Raw genomic sequence first — 22,944 nt, forward strand, 5'->3', positions numbered from 1 at the left:
AATGAACAAGCCTCTATAGTCAAAGGTGAAATAAAAATGACAGCAAAAACACAATATGGTGGCAAAAATATAGTTTAAGATGAATAACAATAAACAGTGACAAAGAGGAGGTGTTTTGAGTTTTATCGAGGCTACGTTCAGACTGCAGGCTTGTCGGATTTCCTTCCATATCTCATTTTTAAGGCTGACTCTTCGCACTGTTTTTAACAAGAGTCCAAATGTGATCTGTCTCTGTTCAAACTGTGTCACACTAACGGACAAACTGACAAGTTGCCTTAACGACAACGTTGGGGCGGAGTCGTGGTTCACTGCATGTAATGTGTGAGGTCATATAATTGCAAAAGTCGCTCTGTAATGATGTAATGATGATCTTCCTTCTGGCACCTTGCTCTCACTTCACGGATATGATGTCACCTTCCGCCACGTCCAATTGGAGTGTTTGGAGCTGTTCAGACTGAAGACGCATCTGCCCCTATCCAACACGAAGCTACCTCCCGAATGTGGTTTCAGTCTGTCCCGCAAATGTCAGATATCATGTGGTATGGGACTGTTCAGATTACAAATGAGATATTCAATGTCAATCTGGATGGGCTAAAAATCAGATATAGGCAACTAGTCTGAACAAGGCCTTAATGAGTTCACAGAAGAAAATTAGAACAAATGACAAATACAAACTTTCTTGTTCAGGCAGCAACAAAAAAACAAAAGCACTGGATTTTTATTCAGAACAATCACTGCATTGTCTTTTGGGGCACTAATTTTCCCAGTACCACTCTCCAAACTTACTGAGTGTCTGGTACTCCTTGTGCTTGCGCAGGTATTCACAAATTACACATACATGTTCTGTCAGAAAGAATATCCTCCTTACTTTAAAGTACCGTTTCCACTCAAAGAACCTGAGGTACATCTCCTCATTCTTGCCCAGGAGCAGCAGATGATCAGCCAGCTCCTTAGGTGAGCTGAAGTCATCCACGTGGATGAAGGCATCTCCCTGGATCACGTTCTCGTAGTTGTGTCTGGGTGGGCCGAGAACCACTGGCACTGTCCCCACAGAGAGTGGGTTGTAGAACTTTTCAGTAATGTAGTCCCTGTCAATGGAGTTCTCAAAACCGAGGTAAAACTTACAGCTGGTTATGGTGGACAGGTACTCTTTACGAGAAATGTGTACTCCGAAGGCACTTCCATATGTGTCGACCTTGATGTGTTTTTTAAACTCATTGAAGTATTTTACACGGGCATATATTGGTTTCCAGTTGCTCACTATCCAGCATACCAGTTTGTTTTTTCTGGGTAGGACAAACTCCTCTTTACCATCTGCTGGTACTAATACCCCATAAGGCACTGGAATTTTGGAGTCCTGACGGTAGTTGGAAGTCAGATTGAAGAGATTTTCGATCATAGGTATCCTCACTGACCTTGTGGGCGATTCCCCATTCAACCAAATCCATTTCTGGAAGACTGGTCGGCGGAGCTTTGGCAGATTGGACCCATTTTTGTAGATGTATTGATGGAGGAAAATGACACCATCTGCCTTATTGTAGAAGTTCCTGTCTTGTGTGATGAAGCAGCCCTCGATGTTGAAGCGGGAGCTGCACCAATTCAGCTCACCTCGTTTCTCTGAGGGCCAGGTCCACATCAGCAGTGTGATCACATCGTCATTGCTCCTGTTGGAGACGATGTCATTGCTCTTGTTGGAGACAATGTCATTGCTCTTGTTGAGGATGACATCATTGCTCTTGATGGAGACGACATCATTGTTCTTACTTTGGACGACGTCAATTCTCTTGTTGGGGACAACATTATTGCTCTCGTTGGGGATGACGCTCTTCACTTGTTCTGTCTGTTGTCTTGAATTTACAGGACTTAAAGCCCAACTGGTGGATGGATCATAGTACAACAAAAACAGACATGCAAAGTATCCCAGCAGGATAGTGCCCAGCAGAACGAGATGGAGTTTTCTATGACCAGGTATAGATGACATAACGCTGCTCATGAAAGGGCACATCAAAAAAGACAAACCAGAAACAAGTCATGAACAAAAAGATGTGAAATCCATTTTGATCATCATATCAAATCTAGTGTCAAAGTAATGCACATAAAAACATATCCAATCAATCCATTTATCCAAAAACAAAGTACGTCCACATCTGATGGAGATATCATACAGACAAAGAAACTTTAATGAACCTTATAACACAAACCGGGTGCATTTAACTGATGACTGACATTCAATCAAGAGTGCAGACTTTGGGAGGTTCCAGCTCCTACATTGGATTGACAGTGATCAACATTCTTTCTTGTGGTTTAGTTATCAAAAACAAATGAAAAGTTTCAGACCATAGTTTAACTCTTTATAGGTATTTCTTTGACATTCAAAAATTCAGTCCTGGACTGTTATTAGAGGACAAAAAACCATCAATGTCATGTAGAAAATCAAATTACCAAACACAATCACTTTCTCGATAAAGGGTGAAGAGGTGGCTGGTCTTGAAGGTATGGTCTTCTTATTGATGCTTCCTATAGACACACAGAGAGAATCAGAGTTTTACAATATACGTTGGAAAGGATGTGTTTTCAATGGAAGTGATCGATTACTGTTTGACATTTTTCATTTGTATTTGTAGACATCTTAACATCCTGACAGGCCACATGTATAAAAAAAAAAGATGACTTTAAAGTGTTTCTATCGGCAGAAATAGCAAACAACTGATGTGTAAAGTTATCGGCTGATTGGAATGTATTAAGAATAGATATAATGATATAGGTGTAGTCCAAGAATGGCTCTCTCTGTCTCGTTCTCCACCCAACCGGTCAAGGCAGATGGCCACTATGACTTTTGGGTTTTGCCTGTTTAATGGATGTCACGCCTCTGTCTTATGATTTTCCTGATTGTTTTCCTGCCACCAACAACTCAGATCCTGTCTGATCTTCAATCTGTGCATTCCCTGCACCTGCTGTCTCTCCACACACTTGCAGCCACTCTCTAATCTGTCTCCACACTACATATACCCAGCTCAGCCCTCAGTACTCTGCCAGATTGTTTAGTGTTCGCCCTGACTCTCCAGCCTTCGTATCCTGCTTGCTTTGGTGACATTATATGAATCTCGTCTGATCTCTCGACCCAGCCTGTTGTCTGTTCCTCATCTGGTTTGTTGATTGTTTCGTGCCTGACCCTGCTGGATTCTGGACTCCACCTTTTACCTGTCGTTTTTGGATAACTCTGCCTATCAGAGTGATTATTCGGAACCCGACCTCTGCCTGCGTTGTTAAATCTGCTCTGAGACTCTTGACCTGTCCGTTGGTCTTTCGTGCTTTTGGGTTCCCCGTGCCAGTTGTGCTCAAGCCGTGACAATGGAAGTATATCCTTGTCTTCATCACTAAAGTGTTTGCGCATATAAAACAGTCTTCTGCTCCTCTACATGCAAAATGCCTTGAGATAACATGTTATTGTAATCTGGTGTCGCACAAATAAAATGAGTTGGATTAAACATTAATGTAATGATCTTCTCAAAAGCCAACATCCTAACCAATGGTTTCACCGTCCAGTATCTATCCTGCCCTTTAGATCTAAATTCCCTCAGAGTGGTAACAAGTCTTTGGTGTGATTTTCTGCAAATTAGAAGTCATTCAAAGTTTTCCAGTCAGCCACAACAGATTCTGCACCAGTCAAACAGAATTGAGGGGATTTAAGTCCCATCGATCAAACAGAACTCAGATTCTAATTCTTAGAGCACCTCATTAGTTGAGTTGAAAGCTGTGATCTTCATAAAACATATTGAAATTGTCATGTCAGCCATTCCTCATCTTTTATAACTGCCTGAAATCATTGTTCTTTCTTTGTGTTTTAGTGTCCATGTTAACGTCATGTCGCTGCTCACACACATCTCAAACACTACATTTCCCTCAAATTTCTAAATGACGGAGAATATCTTTAACAAACAGCTATTGTACACTTACAAGTAAAGGTTCTAAGAAGAACTTCCCAATCACAGACATCAGTTATGCACAAAATGGTAAAGGTGCACATTTTAAACAGTTTATTATCAGTAAACAGGTTGACATGTCTGTAGGTTTCAAGGTTCACAGTTCAACACCTGGAAGAATGTTTTCTATCAACAGTGTGAAACTCATTCAGCCTCATTCATTCCTCATGAGAGGAAGAATAATTTAATGAATAACAATATCTTAACAAGTAAAATGTTAGAACTGTTGGAATACAAATAAATATTTTGAAGCTATTTAATACAGTTAAATATTTTGAATCTATTTAGGACTTACAATACGGACTCAGCAGTGTTGTGTAATGCTCTTCGTCTCTCCAGTTAATCCAGCACAGATACTTTTTATATTCCATCTAAGCCTTCGCTTCATGCTGTGCGTATCAAAGAATGTTTCAACACTCCTCCTTACTCAGCTATTGTCCCAGAGGCAAATCACACCCTGATTACTCTTTCATTCTATTTTAACAGAACATGAAGGACAGGATAAAGACTCAGGATGGCTCTGGTCAGGATGAATTAAAGGGGCTCATGGGGGTTCAGTTGGATACGGCCCAAAGAAGTTACATGATGCCACCAGTCTGAGACGCCGCTGTCTTATTTGCATGACCTTGTGTGTTAAGGTTAGGGTTAGGGTTGGAGTTATTACAAGTTTTATTTTGGATTAAATTTGACAGAGACACTTGATTGGTGCAGATTTTTTTAAATGCACATGTTGAGGAAGAAAATAAAGCTGATGAGTAAGTTTGGCATCCAGGACAGGAACTTGGAGGGAAAGATGTTGATAGAATTTGCAAAAAGGATGGATGGACGGACGGATTAGAGACAGTGTGAGGACAGTCATGATGGGTGGATTAGAGACTGTTCTGCTGAAACGATTAAGGATGGAGCAACCAGGCAAAAGGAAGAGAAATAGAAGGTGTATGTAGTGAGGAAGACTTGAAGGCAGTGGCTGTTAGAGGGGAGGACGCTGATGTTAGGCTGACATGGAAAAGGATGACACGCTGTGGAGACCCTGAACGGGACAAGCTGGAAGGAAAAAAGATTTTTGATTAAGTTTAAGGTTATTAAACATTTTATTCCGGATTAGAATTAGGTTTAGTGTTATTTCACGTTATTATTATTTAGGATAATGGACGTTCATTTATAAAGTGACATTTTCTGTGAAGGTGAGACTAAACTTCTTTGGTGTTTTGTGGACTCCTGTGTCACTGTCATTCCTCATCATTAACTATCTCCTTCCACAACATTTCTGCAGTTTGAGGTAGAGCTGACTTTAATCTGCCGGATAATTCGATCAACTCTGTCAATTATCTTCATTAAGAGATCTGTGTTTGACGAACAAAAGTTTTTCAGATTAGTCTGACACGCCCTGTACACCGCCTCAAAGGATTAGAAATGAGACAAAATATGCTTTAATGACACGCAAATGCATTTCCTTGTAATCAAAATTGTGACACACCCCTTTATGTTTGAGTATTCTGTTTCCTAGTTAACTCGACCAACAGTTAACATCAACTAGCAAACCATTCAGAGTTCAGGGTTCAGCGGTCAAAAAACTGTTCATGCTTCCAGACAGAAACCTCACCCAGCCAACATCGGCTCCTACTTTTGCCTGAACACAGTGACCCCCACCAACGCCAAGGCATGATTTGGTTCCTACGATGAGTCAACACCATCAACAATAAAGAAATATGAACAAAAAGGCAGGTTGTGACAAACTTTTCTTCCAGGTAGTCAGGTTCTAACTTTCAACCTGACCTGAATTGTCTTCAGTCTTGATTTTTGTGAATGTCCACATGCACATATTGTTGTTTGCAGAGATGCGGATGAAACAAGGATGAAATGCTGCAGATGACGCCAACAGGAAAACTGAGAAGTCCAACAGCAGAGCACACTTCACTGAGCCCAATATCTGCCGTGTTATTTTGCCGTTTGAATTCTGAATCTGTGTGGTGTTAATGTTAGGTTTTACAGAACATTAGCATTTGGCTAAATCCTCTTGCCATGTTGGTGATGTTGGTGTGATCAACCCATATCCATGGTCCTGAAGCCTAATTGGGAAATCTTTATCATCTTCATCTTCCACATCACGACTAGCAAGGAATATCAAATGTTTCATGTCATTTTAAGTTCTTATTAAATATGACTGTTATTCTGGTCAGAATTTAGGGAACTATATTTGCCAACAAATCTCTCTTTTTAGAGCTGGTACATTTGTCAAAAAAAAAGATCACGAGGCAGACAAGCAGACACAAGTTAACTTTTCATACTGAGGGGAGACACCAGCCGGCCTCGCAGTGTTTTATTGAACAGTTGAAGTAAGCGGTTACGTGTTTTGCAAAGAGATCATCAAACAAGAAAATCGTCACGGGTATATTGAAGACACATCTGCCACTATCCAACACAAAACTACCTCCCGAGTTTGGTTTCAGTCTGTCCTTCACATATCAGATATCATGTGGTATGGGACTGTTCAGACTACAAATGAAATATTCAATGTCAATTTGGATGGGCTACAAATCGGATATAGTCTGAACAAGGCCTTAATGAGCTCACAGAAGAAAATTCGAATAAATAACAAATACGAACTTTCTTGTTCAGGTAGTGACACGAAAACAAAAGCACTGCTTTTTTATTCAGAACAATCACTGCGTTGTCTTTCGGAGCACTAATTTTCCCAGAACCACTCTCTTAAATTACTGAATGTCTGGTACTCCTTGTGCTTGCGCAGGTATTCACAAGTTGCACATACGTGTTCGTTCAAATACCTGGTCCTCCTTACTTTAAAGTACCGTTTCCACTCAAAGAACCTCAGGTACATTTCCTCATTCTTGTCCAGGAGCAGCAGATGATCAGCCAGCTCCTTAGGTGAGCTGAAGTCATCCACGTGGATGAAGGCATCTCCCTGGATCACGTTCTCGTAGTTGTGTCTGGGTGGGCCGAGAACCACTGGCACTGTCCCCACAGAGAGTGGGTTGTAGAACTTTGTAGTAATGTAGTCCCTGTGGATGGAGTTCTCAAAAGCGAGGTAGAACTTACAGCTGGGTATGGTGGACAGGTACTCTTCATGAGTAATATATGCTCCGAAGGCACGTCCATATGTGTCGACCTTGATGTGTTTTTTAAACTCATTGAAGTATTTTACCCGGACAAGTTCTTTATTCCAGTGGCTCACTATCCAGCACACCAGCTTGTTTTTTCTGGGTAGGACAAACTCTTCTTTACCATCTGCTGCTTCTAATACCCCAATAGGCAGCGGAATGTTGGAGTCCAGACGGTAGCTGGTAGTCAGATTGAAGAGATTTTCAATTGTAGGTATTCTGCGTGAGTTAGTGGGCAATTCCGTGTTCATCCAAATCCATTTCTGGAAGACTGGTCGGCGGAGCTTTGGCAGATTGGACCCATTGCTGTAGATGAATCGATGGAAAATAATGACCCCATCTGCCTTATTGTAGAATTTCCTGTCTGGTGTGATGAAGCAGCCCTCAATGTTGAAGAGGGAGCTGCACCTGTTCAGCTCGCGTTGTCTCTTCAAGGGCCAGATCCACATCAGCACTGTGATCACATCGTCATTCCTCTTGTTGGGTACGACATCATTGCTCTTGTTGGGGATGATGTCATTGTTCTTGTTGAGGACGACATTATTGCTCTTGTTTTGGACGACGTCATTTCTCTTGTTGGGGGTGACCATATTGCTCTTGTGGGGGATGACGCTTTTGACTTGTTCTGTTGGTTCTGTTGAACTTACAGGACCTAAAAGCCAATTGGCAGATTGATCATAGTACAGGAAAGACAGATATAAAAAGCATCCCAATAGGATAGTGCCCAGCAGAGTCAGATGTAGTTTTTTACGACCAGGTGTAGATAACATAACTCCGTCCACGAAAGGGTACATTTAAAAGAAAAGACCAATCATAAAGGAGTCATGAACAAAAAGATGTGAAATCCATTTTGATCATCAAATCAAATCCAGTGTCAAAGTGTTGCACATAAGAAAATATCCAATCCATTCATTTCTCAAAAAAGTGATCAACAATTTATTTTGTGACTTAGTGAACAGAAACAAATGAAAAGTTTCAGGCCATGGTTTACCTTTTTATAGGTATTTCTTCTAACTTCAATGTCATGTAGGAAATCAAAATACCAAACACAATCACTTGTTCGATAAAGGGTAAAGAGATGGATGATCTTGAAGGTATGGTCTTCTCATTGATGCTTCCTCCAGACACCGAGAGAGAATCAGAGTTTAGAAAACACGCTGGGAAGGATGTGGTTTACTAGATCAATTAAAGCAATCGATTATTGTTCTAATACGAAGACAATGACCCTGGTAAAAACCCTAAGCTCCAGGCTCCCATCATTAACGTCACACTTGAAGAAAATCTAGTTTGACATAGAATGCAACTAATTATGAAAGCATTTCGAAATGGGTGTTGGAGGAATTATTACTGGTCCGGCTTCATGCTTAAAAAATTAAATCCCAGTGCAAATGAATCCTTTAAATTCTGAACTGTGAAATAATTGCCACAAAGATCAAATTTTTGAAATCTTAATCTTTAATTCTTAACAGAATGTTTTGAAAATTTTTTGTCAACATTTTTAAAATAAACGTATGAGCTTTAATTTGTACAATTTTTGCTTAATGTACATTTTTTGCATGGACAACGCAGATGCATTTGTCTGATTTTATACATTAGGTTTTACGTGGATTAAGGATAGATAGAATGATAAAGATGAAGGCTAAGAGTGGCTCTCTCTCGTTCTCCACCCAACCGGTCAAGGCAGATGGCCACTATGACTTTGGGGTTTTTCCTAAAAGATATACATCCTTGTTAAAAGCAACCAGCAAAGTGTTTTGAGATAAGATTTTATAATAATCCCTTGCTGCACAGAAAAAATGTATTGAATTAAAAATTGCTGTAATTAACTTCTTAAAAAGCCAATGGTTCTGGTGAAATATAGCCCAGTATCTAACCTGCTTTTTAGATCTAAAATTCCCTGACAGAGTGGTAACAAATCTGTTGTGTGATTTTCTGCAAATTACAAGTCATTCAAAATTTTCCAGTCAGTTAAAACAGATTCTGTACCAGCATCTATGTTAACATCATGTCGCTGCTCACATACATCTCAAACGCTACATTTTCCTTAAAATTCCGATTGGCACAGAATATCTTTAACAAACTCAGCTACTGAATGGTACAAATGAATGTGTGACTGTCAGCTATTGATGTTCAATTCGGAGAAATTCTAAGACTAACGTCCCACTTCCCAATCACAAACCTCAGTTATACAAAACTGGTAAGGGTGCACATTTAAAACAGTTTGTCAGTAAGCAGGTTGACCTGTCTGTAAGTTTCAAGATTCATAGTCCAACAGTTTTTTGTTTTTTTCGAAAGTATAAAAGTCATTCAGGCTCATGAAAGGAAAAGATCTCAACAATGAAAAGGTTAGAGCTGTTGAATACAATTAGATATTTTGAAGCTGTTTAACATAATTAATATTACTCAGCTGTGTAATGCAGTTAAATATTTTGAAGCTGGTTAAGACTTACAGTACGGACTCAGCAGTGTCGTGTAATCATTTATATCATTCTTGCTCTTTGTCTTTACAGTTTATTCAGCACAGACACTTTATATCTTCCACCTTAAGCCTTCCTACACTCCTCCTTCCTCAGCTATTGTCACAGAGGCAAATCACACCCTGACTATCGTTAATTCTATTTTAACAGAACATGAAGGGCAGGATAAAGACTCAGGATGGCTCTGGTTAGGATGAATTATAGGGGCTCATAGGGGTTCGTGTGATGCATAATACCCAGGGTTGCATAATCCACATTTTATTTTGGATTAGGGTTAGGTTTTGGATTGGGTTATGCTTATTACACATTTATTTTAGATGACGGTTAGGGAAATTACACATTTTATTTTCGGTTAGGGTTAGGGTTATTGCACATTTTTATCTTGGATTAGGGACATGCATTAATTAAGTAACATTTTCATTGTTCTTTTGAGGACTGCTCTCCTCTGAGGGTGAGACTAAACTTTGGTCTTTTGTGAAATCCTGTGTCACTGTCATTCCTCTCTAAAGATATCATCATTAACTATCTCCTTCTACAACATTCCTGTAGCTGAACGTAATACTGACTTTAATCTGCACAATAGTTCAACCAACTCTTTTCTTAAACGTCATTAACTTATCGGCTGCCAGTGCTTGACCGATATTAAGACCCTTTCAGAGCGACACCGTGTTCATTCACAGGCGACCTCTGACATACGCAAACTTTGTTGCATCATAAACTTGCAACAACTCCTCCGCTCTTCGCCTAATTCCCTATCCTCTGTTCCGTAACTACATCAGTCATCCTTATGCTAAATTCCATGATGAGGAGCCTGAGTTTCACTGACAAGCTCTGCCATACAAAACATAATTGATGCCTGTAGATGTCATTGGCAGCGAGTGAGTTCAGATACCTCAGTTCAACAAACCTGTTTGATGAACTTTTCCATGTGAATGATTAATCAGTTAACCACCATATACATGTGCTGGTGCTCAGTTAATAGTAATGTCAATACCGTGACAGAAGAATGTTGCGTTGAGAGGGTGTGGGAAGAATAAATCCAACGTTCACGACAGGTATCTTTCAAGAAGTTATTCTCCAATTTCCATCCTCAGTAATTGGTCACAAGCTACTTTATTGGTAGCTACTCCTCTTGCCCATAGTCAACCGCGGCAGTGGCTCAGCGGTAGAGCGGACGTCTTGGAACCAGACAGTGCCCAGCCATCGGCGGTTCGATTCCCGCTCCAGCCAGACATCTTCGTAGTGTGAGCTGACAGTGGGAGGTGTCAGCTCACCTCCCAGCCACTGCCGAGGCGCCGTCCCCCCCACAAGCTGCTCATTGGGGCACACCCCCGAAGTTGTGTGCCTAGAGGCATGCAGTTAATAACTGCATGTGTGTTGTGTTCAGGGGCCTGTATACAATGTTTGTGTGTGTATGCTCACTATATATATATATATATATATATATATATATATATATATATATATATGCATGTACAAAACTGGAGAGGAAAACATAATTTCCCCATTGTGTGCACAATTAAAGGTGGATTATTATTATTATTATAAACTACAGCATTAACCACGACCCGTACTTCAGAGAGGTAGAGAAATTTGAAATGTTAACACCTTGTCTTCAAACAGATGAATGATACGTGATTGTTGATCTGTGCTGTGGGGGCACAAATAGTCTTAACATAAATGTCAGCCAGGTTCCTTATTGAAATAATTTCTTGATGTTTCTATATATTTGCCAACAAATCTCTCTTTTGAGAGCTGGTATATTTATGTTCTGTGTCTTAATGTCTTAATGTCTTAGTGGGTTCCATCATGAACTTCTTTTGCACCAACCAAATGAACAAGCCTCTATAGTCAAAGGTAAAATAAAAATGACAGCAAAAACACAATATGGTGGCAAAAATATAGTTTAAGATGAATAACAATAAACAGTGACAAAGAGGAGGTGTTTTGAGTTTTATCAAGGCTACGTTCAGACTGCAGGCTTGTCGGATTTCCTTCCATATCTCATTTTTAAGGCTGACTCTTCGCACTGTTTTTAACAAGAGTCCAAATGTGATCTGGCTCTGTTCAGACTGTGTCACACTAACGGACGAACTGACAAGTTGCCGTAACGACGACGTTGGGGCGGAGTCGTCGTTCACTGCATAATGTGTGAGGTCATAATATTGCAACGGCCGCTCTGCAATGATGTAATGATGATCTTCCTTCTGGCACCTTGCTCTCACTTCACGGATATGACGTCACGTTCCGCCACATCCAATTGGAGTGTTTGGAGCTGTTCAGACTGAAGACGCATCTGCCCCTATCCAACACGAAGCTACCTCCCGAATGTGGTTTCAGTCTGTCCCGCAAATGTCAGATATCATGTGGTATGGGACTGTTCAGATTACAAATGAGATATGCAATGTCAATCTGGATGGGCTAAAAATCAGATATAGACAACTAGTCTGAACAAGGCCTTAATGAGTTCACAGAAGAAAATTAGAACAAATAAATACAAACTTTCTTGTTCAGGCAGCAACAAAAAAACAAAAGCACTGGATTTTTATTCAGAACAATCGCTGCATTGTCTTTTGGGGCACTAATTTTCCCAGTACCACTCTCCAAACTTACTGAGTGTCTGGTACTCCTTGTGCTTGCGCAGGTATTCACAAATTACACATACATGCTCTGTCAGAAAGAATATCCTCCTTACTTTAAAGTACCGTTTCCACTCAAAGAACCTCAGGTACATTTCCTCATTCTTGTCCAGGAGCAGCAGATGATCAGCCAGCTCCTTAGGTGAGCTGAAGTCATCCACGTGGATGAAGGCATCTCCCTGGATCACGTTCTCGTAGTTGTGTCTGGGTGGGCCGAGAACCACTGGCACTGTCCCCACAGAGAGTGGGTTGTAGAACTTTTCAGTAATGTAGTCCCTGTCAATGGAGTTCTCAAAACCGAGGTAAAACTTACAGCTGGTTATGGTGGACAGGTACTCTTTACGAGAAATGTGTACTCCGAAGGCACTTCCATATGCGTCGACCTTGATGTGTTTTTTAAACTCATTGAAGTATTTTACACGGGCATATGTTGGTTTCCAGTTGCTCACTATCCAGCACACCAGTTTGTGTTTTCTGGGTAGGACAAACTCCTCTTTACCATCTGCTGGTACTAATACCCCATAAGGCACCGGAATTTTGGAGTCCTGACGGTAGTTGGAAGTCAGATTGAAGAGATTTTCGATCATAGGTATCCTCACTGACCTTGTGGGTGATTCCCCATTCAACCAAATCCATTTCTGGAAGACTGGTCGGCGGAGCTTTGGCAGATTGGACCCATTTTTGTAGATGTATTGATGGTGGAAAATGACACCATCTGCCTTATTGTAGAAGTTCCTGTCTGGTGTGATGAAGCAGCCCTCGATGTTGTAGCGGGAGCTGCACCAATTCAGCTCGCCTCGTTTCTCTGAGGGCCAGGTCCACATCAGCAGTGTGATCACATCGTCATTGCTCCTGTTGGAGACGATGTCATTGCTCTTGTTGGGGATGACATCATTGCTCTTGATGGAGACGACATCATTGCTCTTACTTTGGATGACTTCAATTCTCTTGTTGGGGACAACATTATTGCTCTTGTTGGGGATGACGCTCTTCACTTGTTCTGTCTGTTGTCTTGGATTTACAGGACTTAAAGCCAAACTGGTGGATGGATCATAGTACAACAAAAACAGACATGCAAAGTATCCCAGCAGGATAGTGCCCAGCAGAACGAGATGGAGTGTTCTATAACCAGGTGTAGATGACATAACGCTGTTCTTGAAAGGGCACATCAAAAAAGACAAACCAGAAACGAGTCATGAACAAAAAGATGTGAAATCCATTTTGATCATCATATCAAATCTAGTGTCAAAGTAATGCACATAAAAAAATATCCAATCAATCCATTTATCCAAAAACATAAAGTACGTCCACATCTCATGGAGATATCATACAGACAAAGAAACTTTAATGAACCTTATAACACAAATTGGGTGCATTTAACTGATGACTGACATTCAATCAAGAGTGGAGACTTTGGGAGGTTCCAGCTCCTACATTGGACTGACAGTGATCAACATTCTTTCTTGTGGTTTAGTTATCAAAAACAAATGAAAAGTTTCAGACCATAGTTTAACTCTTTATAGGTATTTCTTTGACATTCAAAAATTCAGTCCTGGACTGTTATTAGAGGACAAAAAACCATCAATGTCATGTAGAAAATCAAATTACCAAACACAATCACTTTCTCGATAAAGGGTGAAGAGGTGGCTGGTCTTGATGGTATGGTCTTCTTATTGATGCTTCCTATAGACACACAGAGAGAATCAGAGTTTTACAATACACGTTGGAAAGGATGTGTTTTACCAGATCAATGGAAGCGATCGACTTTTGTTCGACATTTTTCATTTGTATTTGTAGACATCTTAACATCCTGACAGGCCAAATGTATTAAAAAAATGATGACTTTAAAGTGTTTCTATCGACAGAAATAGCAAACAACTGATGTGTAAAGTTATCGGCTCATTGGAATTTATTAAGAATTGACAGAATGATGTAGGTGTAGTCCAAGAATGGCTCTCTCTGTCTCGTTCTCCACCCAACCGGTCAAGGCAGATGGCCACTATGACTTTTGGATTTTGCCTGTTTAATGGATGTATATTCTTGTCTTCATCACTAAAGTGTTTGCACATAAAACACAGTCTTCCGCTTCTCTACCTCCAAAATGCCTTGAGATAACATGTTATTGTAATCTGGTGTCGCACAAATAAGATGAATTGAATTAAACATTGCTGTAATGAATGTAACCAGGTGGTAAAACTATTTAAAGATACTCACGGAATAAAAACCACTAATATATTCTCAGTTGTAGTAGTCCTGCTGTAAGAATTTGCTTTGGACAGCAAGGGGCAGAGTAATGGTCTCTGGGAGAAGCGCACTTTCTGGGGAAAATGCCGGAAGTAAACGGTATCGTGCTGGTTTTTCACAGAGTTGAGTCACCTGTGCCGACCGTGAGACTATTTCTGGACATTAACAGATGCCAAGCTTAGGATTGCTGATGCTGGTGGATCACATTAGCATGTGTACTATTGGAGCTCAGTGTAATTAAGCTAGCCAGAGGTGCCACTGTCATATTTTTGTTACGTATTTTTTGTATGTATTTTGTTTTGGTAACTTGACAAATTTATTCAACAACAACCTTTAAGTGTCATCCATTATTATTTCCAATATTAAATATCTTGATTTGGGGAACACAATAAAGACCCACAAAAACTGCATTTGAAGTCTGTGTATTACTTATCCTGGCTTCAAATCTTGGTGCCAGGAGTGGGGTCTTGTTTGTCTTTCCCGTCAAATTTAAAATTGGCGATAGTTGTATACATAGTAGAGTAAAAATACGGCAGTGGTGAAGAGTGGCCTGACAGCAGATCCGGAGGGACAGAGATAGCTGTGTCGCATGGTGCAGTGAACCACAGAGAGTTCCTAAGCGTGCTAGCTGGTTGGACTCGTTGAGGCAGACCCGACGAGGAGGGACGGTTGTCTGCGACTGGAGAGGACGTCGGCCAAGGTTGCGCCAGACAGAGTGGGACTCCAGGCTGGAAGAGACATCGTCCAGGAGTGACGGTTGGACTCATCACTGAACCAATTTAGTCTTTGCTTGTATGATAGAGACTGAACTGTGTTAAAGAATACTAGCACACAAAAAACTGCTCTGAAAAAACTGATTTAAAAAGGAAAAAAAAAAGTCCATCCAAGGTGAAGGCAGTGTTGTAAATTAACAGATGATGAACAATGACCAACACAGTAGTTCTGAGGATGAAGTAGAACAAAGAGATGTACAAAGGCAAATAAGTGATTTAGTTAAAAAACAGCAAGAATTCATGGCTGCCATATCCTCATTGAACAGTGTGCCTACGAGGTCATATGTTTACGTGCCAAAGGAACGCCATATTGCACCATTTAGTGGGGACATAGACAAAGATGGAAGGTCTGTGGATGAATTCATTGAACAGGTAGAACGAGTTCTTTCTGCCAGAAACCAGACCCTGCCTGAGCAGTTTGATTACATTATGTCACTGTTGAGAGGACCAGCTTTAGAACAGGTGCGTTTACGCAATGATAAGGGAACTGACCAGATGAGTGATATATTTTGCTACCTTAGAGCAGTGTTTTTCGACCACTGTGCCACGGCACACTAGTGTGCCGCAAGATAGTATCAGGTGTGCCGTGGAAAATTATCCAATTTGTGTGCCTGTGCAGTCTAGCGCCTGACAGAGTAATCATGTAGTACTCTTCCATACCAGTAAGCGGCAGCAGCAGGTAGCTAATTGCCTTGTACTTGGAGACAAACAAATTAGTGACGCATGGATGCAGCGACAGGTGATTGCAGGACGACAGTGAAAGTAATGGACGAGTTTTTGAAGAGGAAAAATGCTGACTCTGAACTGGACCCTGGACAAAATCCGGACCCAGATGAAGGCCCTAGTATGAGTGGAGGTCAAAAGAAAGCAAAAACGTCCAGCAAAGTTTCTGGCGCAAGGTAATACAACGAAAGCTATCTTTCATTTGGATTTACTTTTACTGGAGATGCAACGGCACCGACTCAGTTGTGCTTGGTATGTGGTGAAAAGCCTAAACGATATCTCTAAAAAAAACACCCTTCACTTCAAAACAAAAATGTGGAGTATTTTGTTCGCCTGCGTAAACACATGGAAAAACAAGCAACTTTCATGAGGAAAACCGCAAAGATAAACTAGAGACATACCTGTCACACAGCTTTATAGGAGAATACTACCCAACCAATATAAAGAAGTCCAAGAACACATTTCAAAGCTGTTAAAAAAGGGAACAATCCAAGAGAGTGAGAGTTCATATGCTTCACCGGTGGTTGTAGTCCGTAAAAACGATGGCAGCATACGTCTATGTGTCGACTATTGCAAGCTAAACCTGAAAACAAAGAGAGATGCGTTCCCACTGCCTCGCATCGACGAAAGCTTTGATCCTTTGAAAGGTGTCAGTTACTTTTCCACCATCGACCTTGCAAGTGGCTGTCACCAGGTGGTGGTAGATGAGCATGACAGGCATAAGACTGCATTTACAACGCCGTTCGGGCTGTTTGAGTACTTGCGTATGCCTATGGGTGTTTGCAATGGTCCTGTGACCTTTCAAAGGTTAATGCAAGCAACTATGAAAGACTTGATTTTTGAAATAATGCTTGTATACCTTGATGATATTTTGGTGTACTCGCCCTTGTTTCAGTCACACCTGGATAGGCTTGACATAGTGTTAAAGCATCTCAGAGACACCGGACTGAAGGTTAAGTTGGGAAAATGTCACTTTTTGCAGAAGGAAGTCAGATTTTTAGGGCATCAGATCTCAGCAGATGGTATTGCAACAGACCCTTGTAAGGTGGTAGCTGTCAAGGAATGGCCTGCACCTTCTACAGTGAAAGAACTGCAAACTTTCTTGGGCCTGTATAGTTACTACCGAAAGTATGTTGAAGGATTTTGATGTTACATGATGTGGGGAATCAATGCCGTGCAGCTTGCAGTCCTGCGAAGGCCAGCCAAAAGCTCAGTGCCTTGTGGGATGATAATTGTCAACAGGCCTTTGATCTGTTAAATGACAAACTAATTACTGCACCGGTTTTAAGTTTTGCAGATTTCACTCGCCCTTTCATTTTGGAAACTGATGCAAGCAGTCAGGGTCTAGGAGCCATCCTTTATCAGCAACAAGGTGAAATAAAAAGGGTGCTGATGCTCTCTCACGACACCCGTTAGCAGGGGAGGAACCTCCCTTGAACCTGAGTTGGTTACTGCAGGGGTCAAATGTTGTCAGGTTAATCAGATCAGAGCACTTGATGCAGACGCGTGTCAGTCTGTTGTAAAGGAGGCTACACCAACACTTCCAGGCTATTCAAAGGAAGAGTTAAGGGCATTTCAGAGTCGGGATTCAGAGCTCAGTGCATTTCGCACATTTTGAGATCAAAAATGTAATCCAAGTCCTCACGAAAGGAGAACTCTCTCCAGAGCTGTAAAGTCACTGTTTAAACAGAGGAAACGTGTAAGAGAGAAAGATGGCTTGTTGTACCGAGTGGTTGAAGATGAGCACCATGGAGACTGTCTTCAGTTGCTTTTTCCAAACTGTTTGTGAAAACAGGTACTGGAGAGTGTGCATGACTCTATGGGTCATCAAGGCATAGACAGAACCTTGCATTTGTTGAGACAAAGAGCACTTTGGGCGGGCATGCATAATGACGTTGAACGGTGGATAAAGAACTGCCAGCGGTGTATTTTGACTAAAATGCCTCATCCCAAGATTCATCCACCTATTAAGTCATTTCTCTCATCCAGACCTCTAGAGGTGGTGTCGGTGGACTTTACACTGCTTGAACCAGCCACTGATGGCAGAGAAAATGTTTTGGTGATCACGGATGTGTTCACAAAGTTCACTCAAGCATTTCCTGCTCATGACCAGAAAGCGGAGATCACAGCAAAGGTGCTGTTGAAAGAATGGTTTATGAAGTACGGTGTACCTGAGAGATTACACTTGGATCAGGGCCGTAATTTCGAAAGTGAGGTTATTGCAGAGTTATGTAAATTGTATGGTGTGAAGAAAACACGGACAGCCCCTCATCATCCAACTGGAAATGCTCAGTGTGAACGCTTTAACCGTACACTGCATGAGCTGCTATGTACACTTCTAAATGACAAAAAAAAGACGATGGCCACAATGTAACCCCACATGCCACAACAGGTTATTCCCCATATTATTTGCTGTATGGGATTGAACCACACCTCCCAGTTGATGCACTTCTTTCAAAAGAGCATCATGGGGACAAGCAGTTTGACTGGCTTGAAGTTCATCGGCAAAGACTAAAAGAGGCACATGCCAGGGCTAGGGAATATACAGAACAGAAAGCCTCGGAACGTATTCCCCGACAGAAAGATAAAGTGTACTGTCCAGCAGTCGACGCTGGCCAGCATGTTTATCTGCGACATTGGCCTGCAGGTTGCAATGACTTACACTCTACAGCCTGTACAGGGAGGACCTTTGAAAAGGGTGGACAGAGTGGATTCAGACCATGTGTTAATCTGCCAGTCTTAACCCCCAGGAATGAGACAGAGCCAGTATGTGAGCCTGATGATGTCGAAGAAACAGAAACCCAATCAGAGATGTCAGACAGAGATTCAGAGGAAGGAATTATTGTTGAAGATGTTTCCTTTGGTTTAAACTCTGATCCGAACACAGAGAATTCACGTGTCAGGGACTGTGAATGCGAAACAGCTAATTCTGAGTTTGTATTGAGAGAGGGTGAGGGTCCAGGTCTTTATCAGGGAGTAGCAGGGTCTGATGGACCTGACCCTAGGACTAACCAGACACCTGATGTACATGCGCCTCTCCCAGTTGTTCTCCCAGGAGGCAGAGTGACGGTCTCTGGGAGAATCGCACTTTCTGGGAAAATGTCGGAAGTAAACAGTATCGCGCTGGTTTTTCACTGAGTTGAGTCACCTGTGCCAACCGTGAGACTATTTCTGGACATTAACAGATGCCAAGCTTAGGATTGCTGATGCTGGTGGATCACATTAGCATGTGTGCTACCGGAGCTCAGTGTAATTAAGCTATAGCCAGAGGTGCCACTGTCGTATTTTTGTTACGTATTTTTGTTAAGTATTTTTTTGTATGTATTTTGTTTTGGTAAATTGACAAATTTATTCAACAAGAACCTTACATTGTCATCCATTATTATTTCCAATATTAAATATCTTGATTTGGGGAACAAAATAAAGACCCACAAAAAATTGCACTTGAAGTCTGTGTGTTACTTATCCACGCTTCATGAACTTACTTCTCAAAAAGCCAACATCCTAACCAATGGTTTCAGTGTCCAGTATCTATCCTGCCCTTTAGATCTAAATTCCCTCAGAGTGGTAACAAGTCTTTGGTGTGATTTTCTGCAAATTACAAGTCATTCAAAGTTTTCCAGTCAGCCACAACAGATTCTGCACCAATCAAAGAAACAGCATAACTGCCTGAAATCCTTGTTCATTCTTTGTGTTTCAGTGTCTATGTCAACGTCATGTTGCTGCTCACACATCTCAAACAGTAAAATTCTATATGACGGAGAATATCTTAAAGAAATTCAACTACTGAATGGTACAAATGAATGTGTAACATGATGCAACTTTTTGAAAACGCATCGAAAACGATTCGCGTCCACACGACAGCGTTTTCACAAAAATCCGTCCACACGTAAACGCATCAGTGCATTTCCAAAGACGGCTATAAGCATGCCAAACCATGCGGTGGCAGTATTGAGTCAAATTATATCCAAAAGAAATCCCCTGTGTTTTGTTGTCAGAAAATGCCTGCAAGAATGCTGCCATCAACAAGGTTCGTACGTCCATCGTGTTTGTACACACGGGCCCATAAATATGACTTCACAGCGGTTTTTGTCGCAGGCAAGACGTCAGCGTTTTTAAAAAGTTGCGGATACACCGTCCTCATGACAACGCAGACCCAGCGTTTTTAAAAAAAATCCACCTAGGCCAGCGTTTTCAAAAAGTTGCGTTGTCGTTTAGGATATCTGCGATGTCGTGTGGACGGAAGGCGTAAACGCAACAAAAAAGTTGCGTTTTCAAAAAGTTCCGGCATCGGTTGGACGGGACCTTATTCTTCCTCTTGCTCTTTGTCTTTCCAGTTAATCCTTCACAGATACTTTATATATTCCATGTAAGCCTTCCCTTCATGCTTTACATACCACATAATGTTTCAACACTCCTCCTTCTTCAGCTATTGTCACAGAGGCAAATCACCCCCTGATTATCTTTTATTCTATTTTGAAAAAACATTGACAGCAGGATAAAGACTCAGGATGGCTCTGGTCAGGATGAATTAAAGGGTTCATGGGGGTTCGGTTGGGTACGGCCCAAACAAGTTACATGATGCCACCAGTCTGAGACACCGCCGTCTCATTTGTTACAATCCTGAGTATTATGCATGACCTCGTGTGTGACGGTTAAGGTTGAGGTTGGAATTATGACACTTTTTATTTTGGATTAGGATTAGTTTTAGGAATCAGGTTTGGGTTACACATTTATTTCAGATGACAGTTAGGGAAATTACACATTTTTATTTTGGATTAGGGACATATATTATTAAAGTGTCATTTTGTTTGTTCTTTTGGGGACTTCTCTCCTCTTAAGGTCAGACCAAATTTCTTTTTGTGTTTTGTGAAATCCCGTGTCGCTGTCATTACTCTCCACAGATATCATCATTAACTATCTCCTTTCAAAACATTCCTGTAGTTGGAGGTTATACTGACTTTAATCTGTACAATAGTTCAACCAACTCTTTTCTTAAGCGTCATTAACTTATCGGCTGCCAGCTCTTGACCGATATTAAGACGTCTCCTTCATAGTGACAGTGTATTCTTTCTTTCACGCAAACTTGGTTGCATCATAAGGTGATGCACCTTCTCCACTCTTCCTCTAATTTGCTATCCTTTGTTTCGTAACTGTATAAGTCATCATTATGCTGAATTCAATGATGAGGAGCCTGAGTTTCACTGACAAGCTCTGCCAGACAAAACATAAGTGATGCCTGTAGATGTCATTGGCAGCGAGTGAGTTCAGATACCTCAGTTCAACAAACTTGTTTGATGAACTTTTCCATGTGAACGATGAATCAGTTAACTGCCCTTTACATATACATGGGGCTTTGAACCGTTTGGGGCAATTCTGCCGAACACACTTTCATTACTCAGTGACCCATTCATTGGGAACGTACGCGCCCTCTATGGCAGGGTGACTACTGCAACCACACAAGGTCGATAACCCCAGAAAACAGCACTTTGATGTTTCCTGTATTGCATATATTTTCTGAATAAAACCGAATATAATTTAATGCATTAATCCTTGCTTGCTATATGGTAGCCATATATTATAGGAAACTGATTTATGATTATTAATCCTTGCAGGGTTCAATTAAGCAATAAGAGATATCGATTAGATGTTCATGCATGCCTATGTAATATAAATATATACATGTGTGTTTGTGTGTGTGAGTTACATAGGAGGATTAGGGCCACTGGAAAAAATCAAGGTCTTTATTGTGAGATAAAAGTCGGAATTCATTCTCATGTCTGGCTCAGTAACGCCTCACCATCATTGATGACGTGTTGTTACTGAATGCCCGGTGCTGGGAAGAAAGCAAACACTTCACCTGCAAATTAAAAAAGGCATTTGTGTGGTTTATTCTTTTCCACTGTGTGAGCTACAGAGCTTGAGAAAAAGTTTCTTAGAAACTAAAATCTACTTTGTTCAGCCGCACCAGTTCTAAATGTTCCCAGACTTAAGAGCTCTGTCAGGTTGGTTCCATTGCTAAGGAATAAGAAAGCAAACTTTCAGTAGCGTTTGCCTTGACTCTCCAGCCGTAGTATCATGCTTGACTTTCTGATTCTGTTTGATTCTGCCTGTTCTCCGGACTCTACCTGTTGCCTACCTGTCTGCCTGGTTTTGGATTGGCTTTGTATTTTGATCCGTTTGCTTCCCTGTCGTGCCTTTAAGTTCCTCCTGCCAGTCCTGTTCGAGTCCTGACACTGTCTCTCCTTATTGTAAGGACTTCTTGTCCTTAACCACAAGGTGGCTCACCCAGACTAATGCTTTGGTGGCAGCTTTCACTGTTACAGTTGGATGTAAAGATGATTGTTGTCTGGACAACTGACTTTTTAGTTCCTTCACCTTTCTCTTGCTCAGCTCGCTTTCAGGTGAGAAGTTATTGTTGTGGTTTTTATGAACAGTCAGGAAACACATTTCCCTTCTTTGGTATCGAAATGGTAGACTGGCAAGTGATGGAAACACTCTTTGTATTTGCAAGGATTGTTTGCCTCATTTGCCAGTCCATCATTTCCATATGAAAATGGAAAATGTTTGTTTACTTACTTTGTCCAGCTTTATACCTTTTTATAAGTTTAAGAATTAAAAAAATAAGGACTAAAATTTGGAGGTAACTTGCTTGCTAGCTTGTTAGTGTTTCTGGCTTAGCGCTATTATCTACGATTGCGCAGCGACCGAAGTTCATGAAAAAGTCCGAATTCATCTGAGAGCTGCCCTATATATAAATCACACACAAGGTCATGCATAATACTCGGAGTTGTTGCAAATAAGACGACGGTGTCTCAGACTGGTGGCATCATATAACTTCTTTGGGCCATGCCCAACTGAACACCCACCAGTCCCTTTTATTCATCCTGACCAGAGCCATCCTGAGTCTTTATTTTGCCATCGATGTTCTGTTAAAATAGAATGAAAGAGTAATCAGGGTGTGATTTGTACTGCCTCTGTGACAA

At 41.1% G+C, this 22,944-nt stretch overlaps 3 protein-coding genes across 3 annotated transcripts; all 3 read right to left on the reverse strand.

Moving 5' to 3' along the window:
• Window positions 1–487: 487 nt before the first annotated feature.
• On the reverse strand, window positions 488–1,981 carry LOC137611081 (4-galactosyl-N-acetylglucosaminide 3-alpha-L-fucosyltransferase 9-like). The gene is made up of 2 exons (XM_068339088.1): window positions 1,832–1,981; window positions 488–1,687 (listed from the first exon to the last, which is right to left on the reverse strand). The coding sequence occupies exons 1-2, from the start codon at window positions 1,979–1,981 to the stop codon at window positions 755–757; spliced, it is 1,083 nt and encodes a 360-aa protein (XP_068195189.1). The 3' UTR covers window positions 488–754.
• Window positions 1,982–6,427: 4,446 nt separating this feature from the next.
• Window positions 6,428–9,152, reverse strand: LOC137610623 (4-galactosyl-N-acetylglucosaminide 3-alpha-L-fucosyltransferase 9-like). The gene is made up of 2 exons (XM_068338306.1): window positions 8,094–9,152; window positions 6,428–7,754 (listed from the first exon to the last, which is right to left on the reverse strand). Exon 2 carries the CDS (start codon window positions 7,690–7,692, stop codon window positions 6,670–6,672), a length of 1,023 nt encoding a protein of 340 aa, XP_068194407.1. The 5' UTR covers window positions 7,693–7,754; window positions 8,094–9,152; the 3' UTR covers window positions 6,428–6,669.
• Window positions 9,153–12,160: 3,008 nt separating this feature from the next.
• Window positions 12,161–13,363, reverse strand: LOC137611276 (4-galactosyl-N-acetylglucosaminide 3-alpha-L-fucosyltransferase 9-like). The gene has a single exon (XM_068339381.1). The coding sequence runs from the start codon at window positions 13,361–13,363 to the stop codon at window positions 12,161–12,163; it is 1,203 nt and encodes a 400-aa protein (XP_068195482.1).
• Window positions 13,364–22,944: the final 9,581 nt, after the last annotated feature.

This window comes from Antennarius striatus, chromosome 17 (genome assembly GCF_040054535.1).
Source record: "Antennarius striatus isolate MH-2024 chromosome 17, ASM4005453v1, whole genome shotgun sequence".
In the NCBI taxonomy this organism is placed as follows: Eukaryota; Metazoa; Chordata; class Actinopteri; order Lophiiformes; family Antennariidae; genus Antennarius; species Antennarius striatus.